General features: G+C 40.0%; 1 protein-coding gene across 2 annotated transcripts in view; it reads left to right on the top strand.

Annotated features, from left to right (window-relative positions):
* dmd (dystrophin) overlaps positions 1 to 24,880 on the top strand; it is a 1,291,331-nt gene that overhangs the window by 797,020 nt on the left and 469,431 nt on the right. For both annotated transcript variants that reach the window (XM_048602828.1, XM_048602824.1), the window contains exons 43-44: positions 174 to 318; positions 4,103 to 4,252. In XM_048602828.1, the coding sequence (XP_048458785.1) occupies positions 174 to 318; positions 4,103 to 4,252 (295 nt within the window). The remainder of the gene's footprint in view (positions 1 to 173; positions 319 to 4,102; positions 4,253 to 24,880) is intronic.

Genomic DNA, 24,880 nt, shown 5'->3' with positions numbered 1-24,880 from the left:
TTCTCCGTGTTTGGAAAAGACCAATGTTGGTTACTTTTTTGACTTTAATACAGAAAAGTACATTTGCAACAGTGTAAATAGGGATTGAAATACTGACTGGAAATAAATTTGCAGAGCATCATAATTTCCAAATGAATTCATGGCAGTGATCTTCACTATTGTACCCATCACAGGTTAGAGGAGCAGAAGCATATTTCAGAATTGCAGGAAGACTTGAATGAATTTCTCTGCTGGCTTGAAGAAGCAGAGAGTGTTGTGGGAATAGATCTTCACCCTGGAAATGAGCAGCAACTAAAAGATTCTTTGGAGAGAGTCCAGGTAACAGAGCAGTATTGCTGAACTTATGCTTTATCATTGTGTCAAAGTTCTTTTTAATCAGTTCACTGAACATTTGTGTGCAAATGCATTCTTAGTTTCTCTTAAAAAGCACAATTTCCATTGTAGGAAACTTTAAAATTATAATTTTATTCTAAATAATGAATAATTCACTAAAATTCCTTGTTAACATCCAGTGTATTATTGAATGGTGGTAATTAACAATGTGATGTTGAACTGCACCATTAAAAAATTTGACACTGATCTAGATTCCTCCCGAATCTGAGCTGGGATGGCAGGAGGGCAAAATATGTCATTGTTGTCCAAAGGGAATTTGGGATCCTGTCCCTGAACAGAATGAAGTGATTCTCAGCTAGAAAATTCACATATATAATCATTACAGGAAGTGATTGAGCTCCATTGTTTCGACGTAAACCACTCCCCACACTCACTATTCATGGGCGCACACATAAGTCTAGCTCATTGGGCAAAGTACGGGCAGGCTACTAACATCTGTGTTGTCATTAATAGGATGAGGAGGAGTAATGTAGGATCATTTGAGAAGCAGTACAAATCAGTAGGAGAGCCTTTGTAAGCATCAAAGATGAGTTTAACTCTGTTCCATATTCTTCAACAGTGGCCCACATTTTCTGATGGCTAGATAGCTTTTCTTCTTCTGCAGCATAGATGGGTGTGGAGCATCAGAACCATATGGAATTCTCAATGTAGCTGACTTCTGAGGGAATTACCTATGTAATTGAAGAATCCAATGGTCAATTTCCCTCTGCCTGGAATCCTCAGAAAGCATCCAGTTAAATCTGAGAATGTGAAGTTTTCTGCTGCGTTGAATTTAATAATCATTCAAGAAGATGTAGACAACTAAAAACCTAGTTTTGTGCATGGGTAACTATTAAACAGTTTACTAGACACCCTTCAGCCCCCAAGCTATACCTCCCTTAAGCTCCTTTATGCTCCCAGATCCTGACCTGACACACCCCACCCCCTTTTGACCTGTATCCCCTTCTGCTGGACCAGAACCCCCCCTCACCCCTGTGCCATCCTGCCTCAGGGACCTAACACCATCCCCTCGACGTAATCTGGGACTCCTATTTTTCAAGCCTGGAATCCCACCTCTCAAACCACAGAGCTGAAGCAGCCCCAAATGGAATCTGCTGTCAGAAACGCAGAGCTCATTCTTAGCCTGAAAAGTTTGAGTGTAGTGGTCTATCATTGCCTCTTCCTCTGAAAATCTAGCTCAATGTTCTGCATTTAAATAGGTGTGGCTAATTTGAAATACTTTTTTTAAAAGTGTTTTAGTTCATTAATTTATTTTTCATGCACATTTCATTCAGAGGTATAGATAACTCTATATGTTCTTTTTAAAAAAAACTGATGTTAAAACCTTGAAAGTACATGAAATGTTCTAAAAGTTAAAGTAGAAGTTTGCCAGTACCGTTAAAATTTGTTTTCCTTTTCCTAACGGAACCTTATAAAATTAAACGATTATCTCATTCCCCCTTCAGCCACTTTCCTGCCTGCCAAATCATGCAGAGGCATCAGGTGATATCTTCTCCAGGGTCATGCTGTCACGGACATAATCATAGAAAAGTTTTGAACATATCGACATGTTCAAGGCAAAGCCAGTTATTTATGGAATTAGCCTTGAAGTTTCAATGATGTATTTTCACTCATTAATTAAATACTTAATTCAATGTTACACAGATTTTCACATCACACAGCTGATTGGTGTTGTACAATCTGAAATAATAAATGCATCGTTCAGGGTTCTAAAATCTCACATCCCGTTCCTCCCTGGGGGCAGGTGTCATCCGGGCAAGGACAAAGCCAAGAAGGTCTGGTTCTGAATTGGACAGAGCCGCTGTCATGCTCTGCTCCTTGTTCAGAGCATCGCTGCTCCTGGTTGCCCGGTTTGATTCCCAACATCTGGAGGTGGGGTTTCAGTGGGCCGCTCGTGATGTCTGCTGTTTCTGGGCTGGAGGGTGCTCGTCTCCTTCCGCTCATTGGAACAGAAGCTCTTTCTTTGTTTGCAGCCATCCCTCTGCACATCTTCACTGTCACAGTGCTGATGTGTCCATCATACAGCTGCTTCTTTCCTTTTAGGTGTTGACCTGTGGGGGCCCCTGCATGGTGTTCTTCTTAGCTTTCTCCTCACCTCTGTCTTGTCCCCCAACTCCTTCATTGCTGCCTCCTCCTGAATTGGCTCAGCCTCCTCCTGAATTGGCTCCGCCGCCTCCTGAAATGGCTCCAATTTCCAGCGTGAAGGTTGAGTCGGTTGTTACCTAGTTGTACTGACCTCCTTTGTCTCCTCACCAGCCTTTCCATTCTTCTGGGTGACCTTTTGCTTCAGTTCTCTTGCAGAAGGATGGCAGCTTAGTGTCCTTTGGTTGGGGGCGTGCGGGTGGTGGAGGTGGGGCGGGCGGTGGAGTGGGGGGTGCTGTTCACAATCATGTTGCCACTGCCATCTCATTTGTGTATATGTGGCCCCACACCTAGGGCAGGCATTGCGCACGTGGCCTGTTACCCCATACAGGTTGCAGATTTTGGACTCTTTATAGTCCTTAGTCAGGTGCCCGGGTCACTTTGCAGTCCGCTGCCATGTGCCCTGACCCAAAGGTTCAGCACACTCTAGGCTGCCCCAAACATATCAGGCAGCCTTCTCTCCCTCTTATTGTGATGCGGCTGGAGGATGTTCCTGCTGCTGTCCACCTTCAGGGTCATCTTGACCTGTCACCTGCATGCCCAGGTTCCAAACAGGACAGCCACATCGGTGCTGCCTCTGACCAACTGCACTACCCACCCAGGAAGGTCAGGACTTCTGCTGCCAGAATGTGGGAGCTGGACATAAGGATTGTAACAACCCTGCTCCTCTGTGCAGGGACGACAAACAGTAGTTGCTGCAGACAGGATGGAGAGGGAGCACTCACCTCCTTTTCCTTCACATACCTTCAGGAGACGTTCACATTGTATCACACTCTAGAGAGTCAGGTCATAGTATCCACCACTCGGGAGATCCTGCAGAGAGTAGGTATCATTTTTTTTATTGCAAATATACTTTATTCATAAAGGATTATCTTTCAGTACATAAACAGGTACTAAGACATTCCATACATTCTTTGCATTAAAGAAATGAACAAACATTGGAATTTGACGTATTTTGCAATTGCAAAAACCAAAACCATTTCCTACTCCTGCAGGACACTATTTACATCTTTGAGGCAATGAGAGAGTCTGATAAATGAACAGACACTTGTTAATCTTTCTGCCAAAGTGTAGAACTTAGATACTGGTGTTTCCCCACTGCGCCTTTGTGGTAACTGCCCCACATTTTAGAACGTCCCTCAGCATGTAGTCCTGGACCTTGGAACGTGCCAGTCTGCAACATTCGGTCAGTGTCAACTCTTGGCACTGGAAGACTAACAGGTTTCGGGCAGACCGAAGAGCGTCTTTGACCAAGGTGATGAGGTCTTCCAGGCACAATCAATATTTATCTCAGTGTGCGTCCTGGGGGACAGACCGTAGACCACAGAGTCCTGCATCACAGAGAAGCACATTCCAGCAGGAGATGTGTGACAGTCTCCCCTTCAGAACCAACTTAAAACCAGTAGCTTCCTAGAAGGAAATCCAGCCCAAAGTGTGGTTTAACGTTTATTCTCATTATGTCGATCACTAATATAGCCACTTTCGAACTATATATATGGTATTATATAATTTAATTTTTGATGATTACAAGCCGCAAATAGTAAAGTATCTCCACTTTTTTTTTCAGTTTCGAGTTGGTGAAATTCCTTTACGGAAAGGGAAATTGAAACGAATTAATGAGATTGGAGGAGTGGCACTCAAAAGCACAACTCTGTTCCCAGACCAACGTTTTAAATTAGAAACTGGTCTCTTGCAGGCTAACAATCGTTGGACTAAGGTATGAATAACTGTGTAAATCTCATGTTTTGGAGAATCAGAAAGTTCAGTAATGTGGTGGGGATAATAAGGATTAGTTGATCAATCTAGGAGGAGTGTTTTAAATGTAAAAAACATATTTCCTGTTACTGCTACTTGCAAGGCAATTATTTTCTGTGGGTGTGTGTGTATATATATATATATATATATATATATATATATATATATATAATATTTGTGTAGGTGTATATATGTATAACTTTGCGAGAAGAATTTTATTACAAATCAGTATTTCTCATTGGCTTACATTCCCAAGTTGGGAGTGCAGAATCAGGTAAGCAGGCTCTGCAAACTAGATTTGGTAGAAAGTGCCTCCCAAGGCAGCCCACGGATTTTTGTTTCAGAGGAGGCAGGTGTTAATGCGAGTCAGGCCCACTGTTCCAACAAAGGTTTAAAGCAGTCCTAGTAGCTGCTGGGTGACTGTGTGGAAGGTTAACCTCAGTGAAGTGGCACGTTCTCCCAACTGTTAAGGAAGCACTAAAACCACAAACAGCTTTCCGGCCTCACATTTGTCTTGGCCTCCCTGCCAAACCATGCTAACCTTGTGAACCCACCCACCCCCATGACCTATGCTAACGTAAGCCTTGTCTAACTCCATGGCTACTCCTACCTGCTATGCCAATCTGTGCTGTTCCATGCACCTCCCCATCCATGATCTTTTATAACCTCTATGCCAACATGGTGCCAACTTACCTCTCTCAGCTCTTCACCCATCCACCATCTTTTACCTTAAACCCTTCATACAAACTTACCCAGTATCTACATGAGTAGATCTCATAACCCATGCTGAAGTAAAATAAAATAAAATTCCCAGCACCTGTTGGTGAATTAACTATTTAGAAAACAATGAAATTTGATACAAACTCATTTACTATATTTAGCTTCCTTCTCAACTTACTTCCTTTTAAGTCAAGCATTTGTACTCATAGTCCGTCGTCAAAGATCTTATGAGCACCTGGGGCTGGCATTCATATAAGGAATTGATAGACATGCCACTGTGATAATGATAGGCTATGAAAACAGCCATGCAGCTTAAATCTGATAATGTAACCCCCAGGATCATATCCAACATAGAGTGAAAAAATAAGCAATTTTTTTCATTAAAGACAATTTCCTCAGAATTTGAGAATCCAGGAGTTTAAAAATGCCTTAAAGACTTGATAATTCCCTTGACAGCTTGACAGTTTAAATCAGTTTGATGGTTCCAAATTTATCTAACTTTTATACAGATTTATATTTACTTTCAACAATCTCAAAGGATGATCTCTCACAGGTTTCCCTGGATCTATCCAGGAGAAGATGTTTCCACTAGTAGGAGAGACTAGAATCTGAGGGCACAGTTTCAAAGTGAAGACATAATCCTTTAGAACTGAGATGAGGAGGAATTTATTCAGCCAGAGGTGGTGAATCTATGGAAATCCTTATCACAGAAGGCTGTGAAGGCCAAATCATTGAGTGTATCTAAGACCAAAGTAGATAGGCTATTGGTTAGTCAATGGATCAAGCGTTACCAGGAGAAGGCAGAAGAATAGGTTTTGAGAAGCATAACCGTGATTGAATGGTGGAACAGATTTGATGGGCCAAATAGCCTAAATCTTCTATATCTTATTTGACAAGGTCAGCATTCATTGCCTATTACTTAGTGTTATTGGAATGGAGTGGCTAGCTTTGCCCTTTCAGGGGCAAGTTAAAAATCAAATGCATTGCTTTTGGTCTGGAGTCACGTAGGACAGATTGGATAAGGATGGCAGGTTTTACTTTCCAAAGGACTTTAGTGATCCAGATGATTTCTTTTTGCAGCAGTTGATGATGAGCTTATGGTGACAGTCATTGTGATTCACTTCAACTTTGGCTTTTAGGAATAGAACTCAAATTCTACCACCTGCCATGGTTGAAATTAAGCTTACGCCTCTAGATTACTGGTCCAATGACGTGGCCACTTGGGCACAATCTCAGCTGTGATGGGCCGAATGGTGGAGGAGAAGCTGTATGGGCATCATTGTAGAATTGTAGTCAGTTTTTAAGCGTCTGGACTGCTTTCATTCGTCAGCTTAGGATCATTTGATTTTGTAGGCAGTCCATTGTTGTGGACCAGACCAAATCCCCTCAAATATATTAAGAAGGTAGTCTAAAACCTAACTCTTTCTTATTTTAAAGATAAGTGTAAGGTGTTGTGTTCTAGATGCAATCTGATTGGCCAAACTACCAGACTTGAAACAAAACACATTTTATTCATACACTATAATTAAAATAGAGACCAAATAAAAAAAAGGAAAAGAATTGGCTTAACTGCAATTGTATCAAAATGCTTAAACAAATAAAGATATTAACTACTATTAATTAACTGTCCCTTTATATTAACATCCCATAAACACACCCTTGGCGAAGGAAAATTCAGTAAAACAGACTGTCTCACATGCAATTCTAACATCAGGGAGAGAACCTCAGCTGTAACAGAGAGAGGAATAAGGGCTTTCACATCCAGCTTCAACTGCTGCTGAAAAACTAAACCTGAAAATCCTGATTCTGTGGGAACCTAACCCCACCCGTTCAGGCTTCTTCTATTGTTCCGACTCAAAAAAAGAACACCAGGCCTTACAAGTTGTTTACTTCGTTAGTCTTGGAGCCGACTGCTCTACACCTCTGTCTCAACCTTTCTTCATTTTAAAAAAAGGACAAAATACACCTCTTAAAGCCATAGTATTGTCACACCATGATGAACTCCGAGTTACACGAGACATAGCGAGTACTGGAATGTATGATGTACATGTGGTTGCAATGATCTGGTGGCAGCAAGGTTGGGGGACTGGGGAGAACAGAAAATAATGGAAAATAAGGTAAGCCCCAGTCTACATTACTTATCATTTTTCCTGAAACTTTCCAGGTCTCTAAGATCCATGCATGGCAGCTGCTACCAGTCCCAGAAGTCACTACACCTGCATGGCAAATGGCATGTGCAAAACCTTTGAGCGGCTACACAGAGGGGATGTTGGCCCCAGTGACAAATCTATCCTCATTCGAGACATTGCTTCTATGAGGGATGGAAATGACAAGATTGGAACGGGGATGATAAGGAAAGATGGGAATAGCATGAGAGGGAAGGGATGAAATGGGAGCGATAGAATTCAAGTGGGCAGATGAAATGGTGGAGTTAGTTAAGTGTGCAAAGGTGCAGGAACAATATGAGAGGTATTCTTTGTGCTAAAAGTAAAGATTTCTCATTTTCGATTTAAAATCTTTGAGAAAAGCTGTCCATTAAATTAAAATTACATGAGAGTTGTATCTATTGGCATAGGTGATCCTTACTAAATTAGTGTTGGTCTTCTTGTTGATGGTGATACTAAACTGAGGGATATGCCTGTCCACAGTGTTACTGATTGTGTTGTACTAATTTCTGTTACTGTAAATGACCTACAGCACCTCGTGGATGCTCACATTTAAGCTGGTGGATCCATTCTGAATCAATTGCTTTTATCATGTTTGTAGTACCTCACCAGTGTCCTCAGTATGAAGTTAGTGAGATCATGTTGTTGTTGACTGAACAATGTGGCAATGCTCCCAATAAAGACGTTGCAGATTGGCTGGCTTGAGGTTAACTTTGTATCTACAACACTATGCTGTGGTCATCCCTCCCGGTACTGTCATGGATGGATATATCTGTGGCAGGTGGACAGTGGAGGACGAGGTCAAATAGGCTTTTCCCTAATGTTACTTCTGCTACATGCTCAATATAGCAGCTATATCCCTCAGGACCTATCCAGCAGTGGTGCAACTGAGCCACTCAGCGATGTGCATTGAAGTCTCCCACCTAAAATGCATTGTACACCTTTCCTTCTTTCAATGCTTTTATGAGTTAGTGTTCAATATGGAGAACTAATTTATTAGCTTGGGCAGTGAGTTCAGACTTCCAAGGCCGCTTATTCCTTACTGCATATAACTGCATGACCACTTCTGGTGGGTCTGATCTGCTGAAGGGATGGGTATACCAAGGATTAGCAATCGAGGAGTTCGAACATTGGCTGAAAGGTATGATCCTATGACTATGATGGTGTCAGGTAGCTGTTTATCTAATGATGAGCAACGCTCCCAATACAGACTTTACAGATTGCCTGGGCTAATTGTGTCTTTGTTCTGTCTGTAGACTAGGTCAATGTTAGCTGGTCTATCCAGTTTTATTCTACTTGTTTTCCTTGATGACTTGATGCAATTGAATGGCCTGTCAGGCCATTTCAGAGAGCAATTGCGAGTTACAGTGGTGTGGATCTGAATTGACATTTAGCTACGATTCACCCAGAACAGCAAAAATCCTTCATTAATGAACATTAGTGAATCAAGTAGATTTTGACAACAATCTGACTGTTTCACAGTCACTGCAAGACTAGGTTTTCAATGCATTACTTATTTAATTATCTTCAGTTAAATTTCTCCAAATGCAGTGAGATTGGAACACATTTCGTTCCATTTTTTTTCAGCTTTTCAGCATCAATAGTTCTTTTTGTTCTGTGTGTCAACTTTCCTGCCAACGAAAATGTCTAAGAAGGGTGCTTTTGAACTGTAACAAGAGATATCAAGGACCTGTGCTTGCCAATATTTTCAGTGCTTGTTGTATGGGACCTGTTTGGTATCAGAATTTTGTTCACAGTTTTCTTCCATTTTATTGCACTGAAAACGGATTGATAGATTAGGTTCAGAGCCAATGAACCAAGTCTTTGGTAGTTTGCTGTATAAATTTAACAGACTTAAATGTCATTCCTGGGCCTTTGTCACTGAAAGGAGATGAGCCGGATTATTAGAGAGCAAGCAGGGTGCCAGAATTCCCATCTGCCTCATTCATCCAGCACAGCCTTTCAGAATCCTAAGCTGTGTGTGATGAGCATTTTTGCAAAATGCTGATGGTGGTCTCATCTTGTTCATTTTAAATATGGGTATTCAATAATGGAGTTAAATATATATAACCAAGCATGCCAATCCATTGTGATTCCAAGTGTGCATTCATTGGTTTCACTGTCAATTTTTTGTATGTTTGCAACAGAGAGACTAAAATATAGGTAATGTGGGTTAAATTAAATCGTTTTTTTTTAACATCAGCTGCTGAGAGAGGCCTTTAGCAGGTGCATGGTTTGACTGCTCATGTGGAGCATGAGACAGATGGATGTACAATAACTGCAATATACCAAAGTTATAGCAAGATCAGAGTTCACATTAAGCGGCTTGTTGTATGCCAGTACACATTTCACTTCTAGCAGTATCAAACTCTATGAAGTTATGAAACAATCATTGTTCCAATTCCAATTTTGCTGGATTTGCTCTCAAAGCCCAACATTAAATGAATCATAAAATGAGCAAATATTTAGAAAAAGCATTTGGGTTCATAAAATCCCTACAGCATAGAAAAGAGACCATTTGGCCCATTGAGTCTGCACCAACCTTCCAAAGAGCATCCCGCCCAGCCCCGAAACGTAACCCCATAATCCCGTGTTTCCCATGGTTAATTCACCTCGTCTGCACACCCCTAGACACTACATGGCAATTTCACATGATCAGTCCACCTAAACTGCACATCTTTGGACTGTGGGAGGAAGCTTGAGCACCCAGAGAAAACACATGCAGACACGGGGAGAATGTGCAAACTCCACACAGTCAGCCAACACTGGAATCGAATTCATGTCCCTGACTCTGTGAGGCAACAGTACTAACCACTGGGCCACTATACCACCCTTTCAGTGTGACTTAGAATTATTCAATTATATTTAAACATTTAACTTAATCTCTATTTACATTGTATTTAATCACACTTTTAATATTATTGGAATTAGTGTGTGAGAAAAATATTTTGTGGGGCTCATTATAGTAGGGTGTAATCATTTTATTAGACAAAAAAAAAACAAGTTGGAAAATATGTGTAAATTTCTGCATTTGTTTTTCAGTTGGTTTCTGCATTAACCTAATTTATCTATTGCTTTGGCAATCAAACTCCTGTAAACCACACCCATGCATTCAGAGTAGTGTAGGCCTGATTTTAGGAAAAACTGTCAGAAATTGGATAATGATAGTGCAGTGCACTGGCATACCATGAATGGGCAAACTTACTGAATTTTGTGATGTAAATTTCCTGAGCTCTAATTTGCATGTGCTAAGTGTACAATAAAGCTTAACTAGGAATTTGAGGACTTAGCACATATTAGCATACATAGCAAAGCAATGCATCATCAAAGATGATAGCAACTCCTGGAAGTTGTGCTTCAGGAAGGGGATAGGTTCATATGAAACAGAAAAGCTGACTATCCTTCGCAATGTCTCCCCTTGAGGTTATAAGATTGGATGTTCAACTGAAGGAGACTTGTGCACAGGGAGGCTGAATACCAACATCTAGTGAAAGTTAGCTTAAAGGTGCAGAATTGCCTCTTAAAACAACGTGACAACCCTGTTTCCATGTAGCTTGTTGCAAGTAAGTACAACATTTGATGGAAAAATACAAAATTGAGTTTCTCACTTTTGAGCACTCCTCATTTTTGCAGATGGAATATGTTAAGATGGCAGAGGCTGATGTTGAAAATTGTCTCAGCCTCTGAGAATACTGTTCACAACAATTTCCTTTTCACACACACAAGTGTTGTGCTGTGTTTCTTGCTAGTGGAATGAAAAATGGGGGACCACAAATGGATGCTGAGATATCTATGACAAGATATTCCTCATTTTTTTTTTAAAAGATTCGACAGTGGGACCAGCAGATATGTAGAGGATGATCTGTTCTCCTCAGTTCCATATTTCCATGGTTCCTTTCTGCTTCACCTACTATCAGCATCATCGAACATCACATAGCAAAATCATTATGCCTCCTTCCCTATACAAGAGGTGCTGATACAGGGAACAAAGTTTTAATGGTCAAATATAGCCTGTACATTAATCGAGTGCAAACGTTTTAACATCATGAAGGCCATGGGATCGATATTAAGAACCCAATTTTCACACGTGTTCCATGTGTGAGTCTTTGCAACTGACAGGTTCTTGATACTTGGTAAAACTTTTGAATTTTGGCCAACTGCTATCTCCATTACTCTGGAACGGGTGTGTTATCCCTTGCAAATGCAGTGGTTGTCACCTCTATGATTATGTGTACGCGATGCTAACTGTCCACGATGATGAATGTATCATAAACTGGCTTAGAAGGACATGGCTGCATGAAAATTTATGCTTTCATTTCCTTGAAAGCATTAACTTCAATGGAAAGAATTATAAAGGATCCCCAGATGTTTGGAGCAGCCAATCATTCAGTATGGCGGCCTTTATTGAAGCATCGAAAAGATTTGACTAACAACCTTTGCTAATACAGTACCAGTGGAGAGAAGAAAAACTTAATCATTTATCTGACCTGCTGTTTGTGGGACTTGATGTGATTACAAAAAAAGTAATAGGGGCCCTATATTGAGCCATGCAGCATCTTTTTTGTAAATCCTATTGGGTCATCCAAGGTTCAAAATGGAGTCTCAGAAGTATGCACACTTCTAAGAAGCGCAGAACACCATCATAGCAAAGGATTTTGTGTGTATACCTCATGATGGCTGGTAGCATGAAGAGAAGAGAGATAAGTATTGCAGTGATGATGCAAATCAGTGAGCAATGCTAATCTAAAGATACCTCTCTGCACCCAAACCTGTGCCGAACTTCAATATCGTGCAGCTGAATTTGACATCAAACTGAATGAAGAACCTCACCACAAGTGTTATTTCAAAGAATTAAGAAGTACTTGCAGTTTGGATCCTGATTTATTTCTTGTGGTTGCTCGTGCAAATGGTTGCATTTTTGGAGGATTTCTGTACTTGGCTAAAATTTCAATAGTCTACAGTAATAGCACTGCTGGTCTTGCAGTTTGGCAGAGTGGGGTCAACATGAGAGCAGATCAGGGGCTTGATCCTCAAACGCGCTACCACTTGATATTTTGCATCAGCTTTTTGGCGCGCTGTCCAATGACAAAGTATTTGGTGTTGTACTCCCTTCTGTATTTTCCTGTACTGTAGCTCAAAGACTTCTTCATCTGACTGCCCTGTTGCAGATTCTGTGTGCTGCTCAAACCTCTGGTGAGCAGGGACTTAAACCATTCTTTCCTCCTGTCCTGACTCCTGTGCATTGGGCCCAATTGATCAACTTTTCCCGATTTGTCCTATTACTTGTGATTGCAAGTGTAGGCTTGATCGATGGTTTTTTTTTTATCATCACCAGCATCTTTACTTTCTTCCTCCGACTGGGCTGCTTCTAGTACTGGGATATCTGAAATGGAAAAGGGACAAAGGTTGGCTTGTGATGAGGAGAGAAGTGAAAGTAAGGAAGTATGTATTTATACTCTATCCAGCTGTTGAATCGAAAAAGATTTTGGAATGACGGAGAAATGGAAAGACGAAAGGAGATGTTGTTTTGTGGCCATATTCATCATCAGTCCTTTCAACACCCTTTGGCAGCCAAAATTCAATAGCGCTCCTCCTTGTTATTGCCAGCACTTTCTCCTTCATGGGAATTAACATGCGAAGGTCTTGTCCAGTTTCAGATATTCCCTGCTGCCTTGTGTTATGTGACACCACAAAGTGTTTGCGTCCATGAGTGTCCTGCAATAAATTCAGTTATTGCAGCTATCCCTGACTATGTGAGGATCAGGTGAAGCATATGCCCCAGATACTTTTAGAGGAGGTCTCTGTACAGGCTGGGAGCCTTCCCAGCTGAAGTAGTCCAGTCCAAAGCTAGAATTCACACAGCTAGCAATGGAATGGCAAATTATCCTGATGTGTACAACAAATGCCAGTGAAGATGTTGGATTTATGAATAATTAATAATTGCTGTCAATGCGTTTGTTAGTGTGCTAAAAGTTTTTTTTTTGCAAACTATCTTGACATTAGGAAATCTCTCAGGTGATTAGCATGTAAATAGCTCATGCTGCATATTTTTTGATGATTTGTTGAAATCTAACCCTTTTTTTATCTAAAAATTCACAGATGTTTGTTGTATACAATGGTATTTTTGAAAGCTCTGTGTTCCAAATGTAATTTGTTATTATATTACTTGTATTTGAGAATATCGTATTATTCCCGACAGGCACTTTGGACTGTGGGATTATTGAAAAAGGTTCCACAACAGCTACGTGCCTCACTTCGACTGCCTTCCAGCAGTTTTATTGTAGATTAATCCAATCAAGTACTGTAGTTTGTGGAAGATGCTTCTCCTTTAAAGATTCTGTTTACCATGATGTTGTTAAATTGATGAAATCATGAGGTAGCTGTTGAAGATGCATGGTGCATGTGAATTGTACACTAAACTAATCCAAGCAGAAACATTAACAGAGTAAGGTTTTAATCAAAGTAATGGATCATAAAATAAATTGAAGGGCTAAACTTTCTGGCAGCGTTCCAAGGCCACTCATGTCATCAGCTCAGCCTGTGGTCCAACCTTTCAGAAGGTAACCACTTAATTATCCTTCTTGCTAGCAGAGTAACAGGGATGGCAACAATAATACAGAGGATGTTCCTGTCCCATTTGAGCTCCTGCCACTTTAGATGATGGGCAGGCTTTTGGACAATCTTTCCAGTGTCTCGGGGATTTGATGGTCTTCACCTGTCAAAGTTTGTCACCTGGTTGGTGGAAATCTGGCTCCCCCATGGCAAAATAAATGTGGGACCTCACTGCGCCCACTTATGTGTTGACACCAATGCCATTCATTATCTGTCTTTCAAGCCTGTCTCCTCCATACTTGTAGACGGTGAGACACTGGGCATGTAGAGTTCAAATCATCGTCTTGCAGGCAGCCCCACTGGAAGCGGGGATAAGGGCTCTTCAAGAAAAAGGAACCCTCTGTTGTCTGTATTGAAATAACAAATTGCAAGTCCCAAAGTTGATATGACCGGAAAGAAAACCCATTCACTGACCTACTCCGTGTTGAGGCAGTGATTGTTCACCCCTGCCATCCATCATTTGGAAAAGAGGCCCTTGTCCCATGATAGTCCATCGGAACAGTCAAATTGATGAGTTCCACATATGGTGAGAGTTGACTAATTGGGTTGCCCACCTCCCTTTTGCAGGCAGCTGACCTGTTACCCAGCCTGCACCAGGAAACCACCACCTCCCCATCCACCACCTACCCAGTCCTAGAGGCGGCAGTGTGACGTACAGCTGTCCTAACAAGGCTCCCCACTGTTTTCGAAGTTCTCCCCAGTCTCCAGTTCCATCTCCGCAAGGCCAGAAATACACCAGCCCATAGAATCATAAAGTCAAATAATAGTTCAGTATGGAAACTTGCTTGAATGAGTGAGTCAAATCTGCACAAAACAACAATTTGTGTTCAAACATCACCTTTTACATAGTCCTGCATTCTGACGTACTTTCTAGGAGTCTTGTTATCAAGCAGAACTTGGCACTGTGCCATATAAAGAAATATCAGAATAGTGGTGAATTTTAAGTAGCTTCTCAAATAAGCAGCAAGTAATAATGACTTCCAGGATGAAAGCAAAAGCTTCTAACCTGGAGGGAAATTGTGAATTTCAGCTTCAGTAGAAGAAACTCCCGTTTGTGTTTCTTTTGTTATAAGCTTCCCTGAATTTACAGGTACTCTCAACTTCTAACATTAATTAAGCATTATTGGAATACACCCGAGTTTGTTGCAGTAGAACCATATTGCAATCTCAGCTTCATGTAGGTTGGCACTTGTGGTGTCGCATACCCTGGCCCGGATTCTATGGACATGCAGTCAGCAATTTATCACATGAAAGCTTCTCATATACCAATCTCTAAACCATTACAGTGACAGCCTTTGAATCGGTGTTTTCCACGGTCAGCTATTATGATCTTCCATCTTCAAGAAAGCTGTCCTTCTCTTCCTTAATGAGAGAGTATTTCCATTCATGGAATAAAGGTTAGCTGTTAGTGTGATGATGATATGGATGAGTTGCTACTGAAAGCAGCTCCTGTTTCTCTTGCAGAATATACGGGATACAACAGAGATGGGGAAAGAGATTAGAGTATGACAAAACCCTTTGCATCATCTCTTCCAGCATGTCCACTTGCCAGTATGACTTGCCACATGCCTGGGATGGCTAGCAACCTCGCCTTAACTCCACCTCCCCTCCCCCTACCCTCCGCCAACAGGAGTGGGGACTTAAGGCTCTTCTGATCAAATTGTAGATGTTGTGTTTTGTCATTTCCTACAAGAAAATGTGTTAGTGATAGCCTTGGAAGGTGATTTGAGTATAAGCTTCTTAGGAATAGTTTACATGTTATGGATTGTGGGTTGTGGGTTTCAGGTGACTTGAATTTGGACAGGTATCAGCAGATTGAGAAACCACAAATAAAGCATCAATATTCAAGAAAGGCGATATACACAAAGTAGGAAACAACAGGCCAACTTATCTAACATTTGCCATTGGTAAAATTTTGAAATCATTATTAACAAGATAGCAGTAGGGCACTTAGAAAATCATAATATTATCAGAGAGCGTCCACATTTTTTGTGAAGAGGAAATCCTGTTTGACAAATGTAACAAGCATATTGGATGAAGGAAAACAAATAGATGTAGTGTATCTGAATTTCCATCAGACATTTTGAGAAAATAAAAGCGCGTAATGTTGGCAATAATATATTAGCATGGGTACAAGAATGGATAACTCATAAAAACCAAAATAGTCAAGATAACTGAGTCATTTTCCAGCTGGTAAACTGTAAGTAGTGAACTCCTGAAGTACCACAGGGATCGATTCTGTCACGTCAACTATTTCAGATCAGTCTTAACTTGGATGATGAGATTGACTCACTTGTAGCCAGAATAGCTGATGGAACAAAGATAAATAGACGAGCAAGTTATGGGAAGAGAATGAAGCATCTGCAAAGGTTTATAGATGTGTTAAGTGAGTGGAAAAGTGTTGGATAAACCTAAGATTGTCCAATTGCAGCACTGTTATGGTGCAGAAGGAGACCATTCAGCTCATAGTGTCTGCACCGCCTTTCCAAATGAACTTTGACTTAGTGCCGATCTCCTGCCTTTTCCTCATAATCCAACTCATTATTTGTATTTAAATAATCATCCCTCTTGAATGCATTAATTGGATATGCTTCCAATACACTTGAAGAAAATGCAGGGGAAGCAATGGTTCAGTGGAATTATCAGTTGACTTTTAATTCAGAAATCCAGGTTTGAATTCCTCCATGTCAGATGATAGAATTTGAATTCAATTTTTTGAAAGAAAAGTCAAATGATGACCATGAACCTGTTGTTGATTTTTGGAAAAAGTCATCTAGTTTGCTAATATCCTTTAAAGAAGGAAAATGGCCTGGCCGGTAAGTGACTACAGACTCGCAGCAATGTGGTTATTTCTTACGTGCCCTCTGAGCAGTTAGGGATGGGCAACAGTTGTTGGCCTAGCCAGCAATGCCCACATCCAATGAATTCATTTTTAAAAAACTCAACACTGCAAAGATCCACTGTGTTAAAAAGTGTTTTTGTTTCTCACATTGCATTTGCTTCCTTTGCAAATTAGTTTAAATCTGTGCCTTCTCATTCTCAAGCCTTTTTATGACTCTGAACAGTTTCTTCCTGTCTAATCTGTTCAGTCCCAACATAATTTTGAAAAATACAATCAAATTTCCTCTTAGCCTTATCTTCTCCAAGAAAAATAGTCATAACTTCTCCAGTCTGTCTTCATGACTTGAGTTCCTCATCCTTTGAACTATTCGCGTAAATGTTTTCTGGATTCCAATGCATTCACATTCTCTCTGAAATGTCATACCCAGAAATGCACAGGTGAAGTCTGTCATGTCTTCTATAGGTTCAGCAAAACCTCCAAGTTATTGCACTCTATGTCCCCGATTAATAAATCTTTGAAGTTCAGTTTGACAAAGAGAATATAACAATCAGAGGAAACTCCCCACTGGTAAGAGTCATTTCTGACACAAAGAAAGAGGTTGTAATTTTTGGAGACCAATCATCTCAGTTGCAAGACATCTCTGTACAAATTCCATATATTTTCTAACCAACCTGTTCAGAGATGTTACTATACACCTCTGGCACAGATGGGACTTGAACCTGCGTCCCCGGTCCAGAGTTAGGGACGTCACGCTATGCCACATGAGCCCATATCCTCAGGGTGTTTCCTGTATCCAAACATTTTCACCTTCTTCATCAATGACCTTCCCTCCATCATAAGGTCAATACAATATATATTAATGACTTGGATGATGAAAATGAATGTCCTATCACCAAATTTGGCTGATGCTGCAAATAGTACTGTATACTGTTTAATCATCAGTGAACATCACCACTTCTGAGCTTATGATGGCAGAAAGGTCAAAGTTGAAGATGGTTGAGCCTAGAGCATTACCCTGAAGAACTGCTGCAGAGATGTCCTGAAGCTGAGATGATTAATCTCCAACAATCTTACTCTGTGCCAGGTATGACTTCAACAGCAGACAGTATTTTCCCCTGACTCCAGTTTTGCTTGGGCTCCTTGATGATGGACTCGGTCAGAAGTGATGAAGGTAGTCACGTTCACCTTGTTCCTGGAGTTCAGCTATTTTGTGCATGTTTGGACTAAGGCTGTAATGAGGTCAATGGCCCTGATGGAACCCAAATGGATCATCAATGTGAAGATTATTTCGAAGCAAGTGCTGCTTAATTACACTATTGATGACCCCTTCCATCACTTCACTAATGATCAAGAGTAGACTAATGAGGCAGTAATTGGCTGGATTGGATGTGTCCTGCTTTTTGTGTACAGGATATACCTGAGCAATTTCAATGTTGTTGGATAAATACTAGTGTTGCAGATATAACAGCTTGACCAGGGTGTCCAAGTTCTGGAGCACAAATCTTCAGTACCGTTGCTGGAATGTTGTCAGGGCCCAAATCTTTGCACAAAAACAGAAGTTGCTGGAAAAGCTCAGCAGGTCTGGCAGCATCTGTGAAGAAAAAATCAAAGTTAATGTTTCAGATCTGGTGACCCATCCTCATATCTTTGCAATTAGCAGTGTCTTCACCCACTTCTTAATCACATATAGAGTGATTTAAATTGGCAGAAGTCTGGTATCTGTGATGCTAAGGACTTCAGAGGAGTTTGAGGTGGATCATCCACTCGGTTCTTCTGTTTTAAGTTTGAGAAGGCTTCAGGGAAGGCCATGACTTCATGGTAAGATCACTGGGCTAGTTATCAGAAGCAATAATCCAGAACTGTGGATTAATGTCCCTTTAATGTCCAAATTTGAATTCAGTAAAAATCTGGAATCATTGCGACTCCAGACCCACTGCAATTTGGTAGTCTCTAAAGGGATGAGTGATAAATGTTGGCCCAATCACAACACCTCCCATCCAGAGAATGAACGAGAGAATAACAACAAGAGAGAAAAAAAGCTTTGTCTTTCACATGATGTGGTAGCTTCCCCCAATATTAAGAATGAGATATTTGTGGACTCTCCTCCTGCAGTGAGTTTTTAATTGTCATCCACTATTCAGAATTGGATGTGGCAGGACTTCAGAGTTGAGACCTGCTTCGTTGATTATGGGATCATTTAGCTCTATCACTTACTACTTCCACTATATTGCAGGGAAGTTGGCTTTACTCCAGTTATTAATTCTTACTTGGATGTTTGTTCGTTGTCTTTTTCCATCGCCAAACTAAACCTTAAATTCTAATGATTACTGTCTCCTGAACATTCCCCAATTGGCCCATTCAGTCCACTTCCTTCCTAGAAACCAGTAAGAATGATTACATTACAACTTGAAGGGGAACTTGTAGGTGGTGATGTTCCCAAATACTTCATCCAGCTATTGATCAAAATATTTATTCAACTCTAAATCCCATTCATTTAGGGAATTATCAAACCCCTGCACCTTACAAGGTTGCTATTGTCATATTGTATGATTTTATAACAGCGGCATTGAAGGGTTATCTTAGTTATCATAAACTGATTGAATATTAGTGATCACTGCAGATATGAAGCAGAAATAAGTTGTCTATAATCTGGATGTTGTCTTGCTATATTGTTTCATGCACAGCTTTTTTAATGATTATCCACACAATTAAACTTCAGTATTCAGAGGGCTCAGACATGTTGTGTATAGCTCATGTTATTCAAAGTCTTTGTACCAATCAATGTGAATGGATTTGATTTCCACTGGCTGTGACTTCTTCAGGAATTTATTGATTCCACTACACCTCAGAGGAATAGGAATACTTGAATTTGAATTGTGCTTTTTATGACCACCGGGAACTGTGAAGTGCTTTACAGCCAGTGAAGTACTTTTTGACATGTAGTCACTATGTTCACTGAAGAAACATGGCGGCTAATTTGCTCTCAGCAACCACAAAGAGTCATAATAACGAGATATTGAAAAATGGACAAGTATTAGCCAGGATATCAGGGTAGCTTCCCTGCCCTATAAAATAATACCTTGGGGCCTTGCCTGCCCTGAGCAGGCAGATGGGGTTTCCATTTTAAGATCTGGTTTGAAAGATAACCACTGGCTGTGCTGTACTCCCTTAGTGTTGATTTTTGTACTCAAGCGCTGGACTGAGTCTTTAGTCAGAATGTCAGGGCAAGTGTGCTACTAATCAAGCCATGGTTAACGTGAGAGAAAAGTTGATCCAGTTGAAATAGTGGCAGGGTTTTTTCTTTAATCATACAAAACTGCATCTATCTTTTCTGTTTTATTGCAACTAATTTCACTTCAACACATTGGATGTGAAGATTTTTATGCAAGTTAGTGTGTTAGCTGGTTGTGAATCTATTTTATCAGATCTTTAAGCTGTTTTATTGTGTTATATTTATTAGTGCTTGACTTGTGAGAGGTTTATGAATATACATTAATTAAAAAAAGCTTGGCTTGTATAACAAAGTATTGTCATTGTTTCCAGCTACTTAACATGCAATGATACTATAAAATGAATTGACGTATTATATAGACAATCACAGCAGCTGTTCTGCTCATGATCCAACAAATCAACTGTAAAAAAGGATGAGGTTAATCTGGTACTAATTGAAAGAGAAATGTTGAAGAGGGCCTGTAAAAAAAGGACTGAATTCAATGAGATCTTTGCCTTTTTATCTTTACCCAAACAACTGAATTGGCTGGATCTCAGTATCACATTTGTAGGCTAGCACTTCTAACAAGGAGGTATTCCATCAGAACGATGTTGAAGTGTTTGGTTAGTTAATGCTCAAGACATGTTGGGAGACTTGAACAGTCAGTATTCTGAACCAAGGTTGAACTGTCATCAATTGAGGCAACGTGGTCCAGTAGCTGAATGAAATGCCTCCTTTGTAAGCCAATTGGGTAACCGCAATTACTGTTCCAAAAGTGAAAATCTTGCTGTCAGATGTGTTCACTGGTGTTCAATAAATGACAAACTGTAGTCATTTTAAACTGCAAAATGTTAACTGGAAGCAGGAACCAAGTGACACTTAAGTACACTTGACCTTAGCAGAATTCGCTACGGATTTATTAACTTTCAGAATTCATCCACTGGGCAACAACATATAGTAGGTGGAAGCAGGTGTTTAGGTAGCAAGAGCACCTAAGAAGAATTACTGGCTAGAAGGTAAGTCGTGGGACTATTCCATTTTGGAATAGAGAGAAACAGTATGAAATAAAAGCTACAATTCTGAAAGTGGTGCAAAAGCAGAGGGACCTGGGTATATCTGTGCATGAACCATTGATGGTGGAAGGAGAAGTTAAGCTTACTTAATAAAGCATAAAGAATCCTGGTATTTATTCATGGCAGTGATGAATTAGGAAGCAACAAGTTTATGATATGTAAAATTTGTACACAATACTGATTCAGTTTCAGTTGGACTATGGCTTCCAGTTCTGGGCATCACATTTTTAGAAGGATGTTGATACATTAGAGAGAAAGTAACGTTGAGAGGAAACTTGATAGAAGTATTCAAAATCATGAGAGTTCCAGACAGAAGAGATTGGGGAACAAAAAATAGGGAGAAGGATTGAGAACCAGAAGGCACAGATTTAAACAATTGTCAAAAGAAGCAATGGTGAAGAAGGAGAAAGTTTGTTTTGTCCCTGCAGCAAGTTATTAGAATCAAGAATGTATTGCCAGAGAGTATTGTGGAGACAATTACATTCAAGGCATTCAGGAAGGGATTGGATTATTAACAGTAAAGGAAGAACATTACAGGACTGTTGGCAGAAGGCAAGGGACTGGCTCCAGATGAACTGATCCTTCAGAGAAGCAACACAGTGGCCCAAATGGTCACCTACTGTGCTGTAACCACACTACGATTCTAAATGTAGGATGCTAAAATCAGTGATGGATATCAGCAATGAGTTATTATTTAATTTTGACTACCGAGCAGTTCTCTTGAACTGTAGGCTTAACATTGTGCACCTCGAATTTTCAAATGAACCTTTTTATCCTTTCTGTTTTCTGGGATTTTCAAAATTTTTTCATGGGACAAGGCATCTCTGGCTAGGCCTTCATTTATTGCCTATCCCTAATTGTTGAGAGGGCAGTAAAAAATCAAGCACATTGATGTGGATCTGGAGTCACATGTAGGTCACATCAGGTAAGAATGGCAAATTTCCTCCGTTAAGGGCATCAGTGAACCACATGGGTTTACAACAATCAACACTGATTATGTGGTTGCTATTAGAGTAGCATTTTGGAATGTTGTATTACATTTATAGGTTAGCATGTCTAACAGGAAGCATTCCCTTGGTATTATATTGGAATGTTTCGTTAGTTAGTACACTCAAGTCATGTTGGGAGACTCGAATCCACAGTATTCCGAACCGAGATTGAACTGCCAATAACTGAGACAACCAATAATGTCAAAATATTAGCCTTGGATTCTGGATTATGAGCCCAGTCATATTACCAAAATGCCACTGCTTGATTTTCAGTTTTGATTTGCATGAACAGCATGCATTTATTTGGTCCTTACCACCAATCTTTCTAAATGCTAACATTAAGAGATCGCGATAAGATTAAAGTGCAAATCATACTTTTCCAGTGGTAAGACTCCTTTTCAAATCTATTTAGTCTTCCATAAAAAGTGTGTTGAAAAATTGGGTGAGTTGGGGTTATGAGTCTGTCTCATTCATGTTCACAATTATCATGGACTGTCGTATGGAAACAGAAAGGCAGATATCCCACAATTGCAATTATGATAACTGCTGCAATTTTTTGTTTAGATTTGTCGAGCCTTTCTTTAGGATATCTAATCTGAAAGAAATTCAGACTTTTGGAATATGCAGAGTTGTTGGAGTAATTGATTATTATGGATGTGCTTCAGCTTAGAAAAATTCTGGTTCGATAGTAGATCTAACCTTTAAGAAGGAAGAGGCACGTTGGCCTACATCATCTGCCCAATGAGAGTTGATGAATGCGATAATTAGCACAAAATATAATTCCAACAAGGTACAGTTGGAATAGTATAGCAGGACAATCATAATTTGGCGAATCATTTGAGATACAAAAGCCTAATTTTAACCCCTCATGCGAAATGCAATATGGAATCTATGGAAGAGTAAAGTTTAGGCAGCATGATATTAACTGGAATGCCACATTATTACTCTAACAGGTGCATTTTGGGTAGCTTGTGAGGACATCTTTAAGACTCAGATGTCAGGGTGTACTGATATTGTTTAGGCCCCAAAAACATTACAGTGTTCATTAGCCCAGAAAGGCTCACCAGTGGAATCCAGCACTGAAAGAAGTAACAGAATTGATAAAATAATCTTGCATAGACTAAGGGAAACAGATTATCCCTCAGTCCCCACAAGGATTCCTTATCTCAGGCTTTCCACTTTTGCTGAGGACCATGCCCTGGACCTTCTGATTATTGACCACTGCTGCAATTTAAAAAAGATGTAATGTAGTTTCATGATTCTCGTTCAAAGTAACTATGAATTTTTTTCAAAGTCCCTGAAGCATCCAATAGTTTAAAGCCACCTTGAGATGACAGTATTTTTGTCTGTTTTTTATGTACATTAGAGTGTTAGCTTGGATTGTCTTGCTGTAACAATGTGCCCACTCATCTGAAAAGTGAATTGGGTTGAGTGGTAATGAATATTATTTCGTTGAAAGCCTTTATGAAAGATCTTCCCACATTTGTTTGACTCATTTCTACTTGACAAAAATATATATTTTGGCCTTTTCTTACTGTCAGACAAAAGTTGTATAATGACAACAGGGATCAATTTGTGGTTGAACCCTATTTTTCTCTCTGAAATTGCATTTTGTTGGAGATTGACTTAAATCAAAGAAGAAATATTTTTTGATGTGGATAATCTGAGTATGTGACTTGAGGAAGGCATGTAAATATCTTGCTTTGCACTTATCAGCAGATCAAACGATGCTGAAGGAAGATCTATACAAACATGATTTCAAATCCATGGCACACTGAAAACAACCAGCCTAAAAGTATGTGCAGCAAACCAAGACAATTTACTGAAGTTTTTGTTTTAGTTAATAGCAATGATTTTTTTGACTCATAGTTGATCTGTACCCTGATTATTACCAGATATGACTGGATTAATTTTGTAGTGCAGCCAGGCTAAGCATATGCGACTTAACCATGATTAGGTCTACTGTTTCACAGCAAGTGAATCAAATTATGCTTTATTACATGGGATGGTGTAATTTTTGAAAATATCTTGTCATCATAGTCTGTGATTGCATCTATCTGTAATTAGCCCTATTGGTTTCTGTGGCCATATATCCCAGCTGAAGTTTCACTTGTACAATTCAGGCATAAGGTGCAGGAGCTGGATGTTGCATCTTGTTCAGTGCAGTAATTCTCCCACATTTTCAAATATTTTGCTCAGCCAAGTTATGCAAAATTTAAATACCTTAATCAATGTAAGATGCACGTAATTGTGAGCCTGTAGTTTTTGCATTAATTATTGCAGATTTGCACTGTGCTGCCAACCATTTCAAGTGGTATAAACCACATAAACACTGCCTGCTTTATTTTAAAGGCAAAATCTTTACTTTTTTTTAAAAACCTAGTATCTTTTCTTCATTTATTTTTATTATTGTTCTGAGTTATTTTTCCTTAGATGAATTTCTTTTGCTCTTATTTGGTTTCTTCTTTGTTATTGCAGTCAGCTCAGATTGTTGATGTAAAGTTACTGGAGGCCTTATGGAGAAGAAGCATGAACAAATTATTAAGTGGGACTTTGGGTTTACAAAATGAATTACAGACTTGCAAAATGCTTCACATCAAACATAGTGAGCAAATCTCCAGCTGATCTCCTCCAATATCTACTGCCCTCTCTCGGCTGACGAATCAATCTTCCATTGGCTTCAGGCTCCTGTAGCTAAATATCTAATCTCAGCCAATGGCCAAGAGGTCATCTTGATTGATATTCATCTGGAGGTCTGTCCTACTGTTTCACTGAGACCCCACCTTTCAGGTCATCAAGGCATTGATGTTCCTGGTATTCTGTGGTTCATTGTCCATGTTGTGATCATTGTAACCCACAGACATAGAACTTTAAATTACAACAAGGTGCAGGGCTGGATGAACACAGCAGGCCAAGCAGCATCATAGGAGCAGAGAGGCTGACGTTTCGGGCCTAGACCCTTCATCAGAAAAGGGGGA

This window comes from Rhincodon typus, chromosome 11 (assembly GCF_021869965.1).
Source record: "Rhincodon typus isolate 14 chromosome 11, sRhiTyp1.1, whole genome shotgun sequence".
In the NCBI taxonomy this organism is placed as follows: domain Eukaryota; kingdom Metazoa; phylum Chordata; class Chondrichthyes; order Orectolobiformes; family Rhincodontidae; genus Rhincodon; species Rhincodon typus.
The sequence above is the reverse complement of the archived record's forward strand: the minus strand, read 5'-3'. Positions and strand labels throughout refer to the sequence as shown.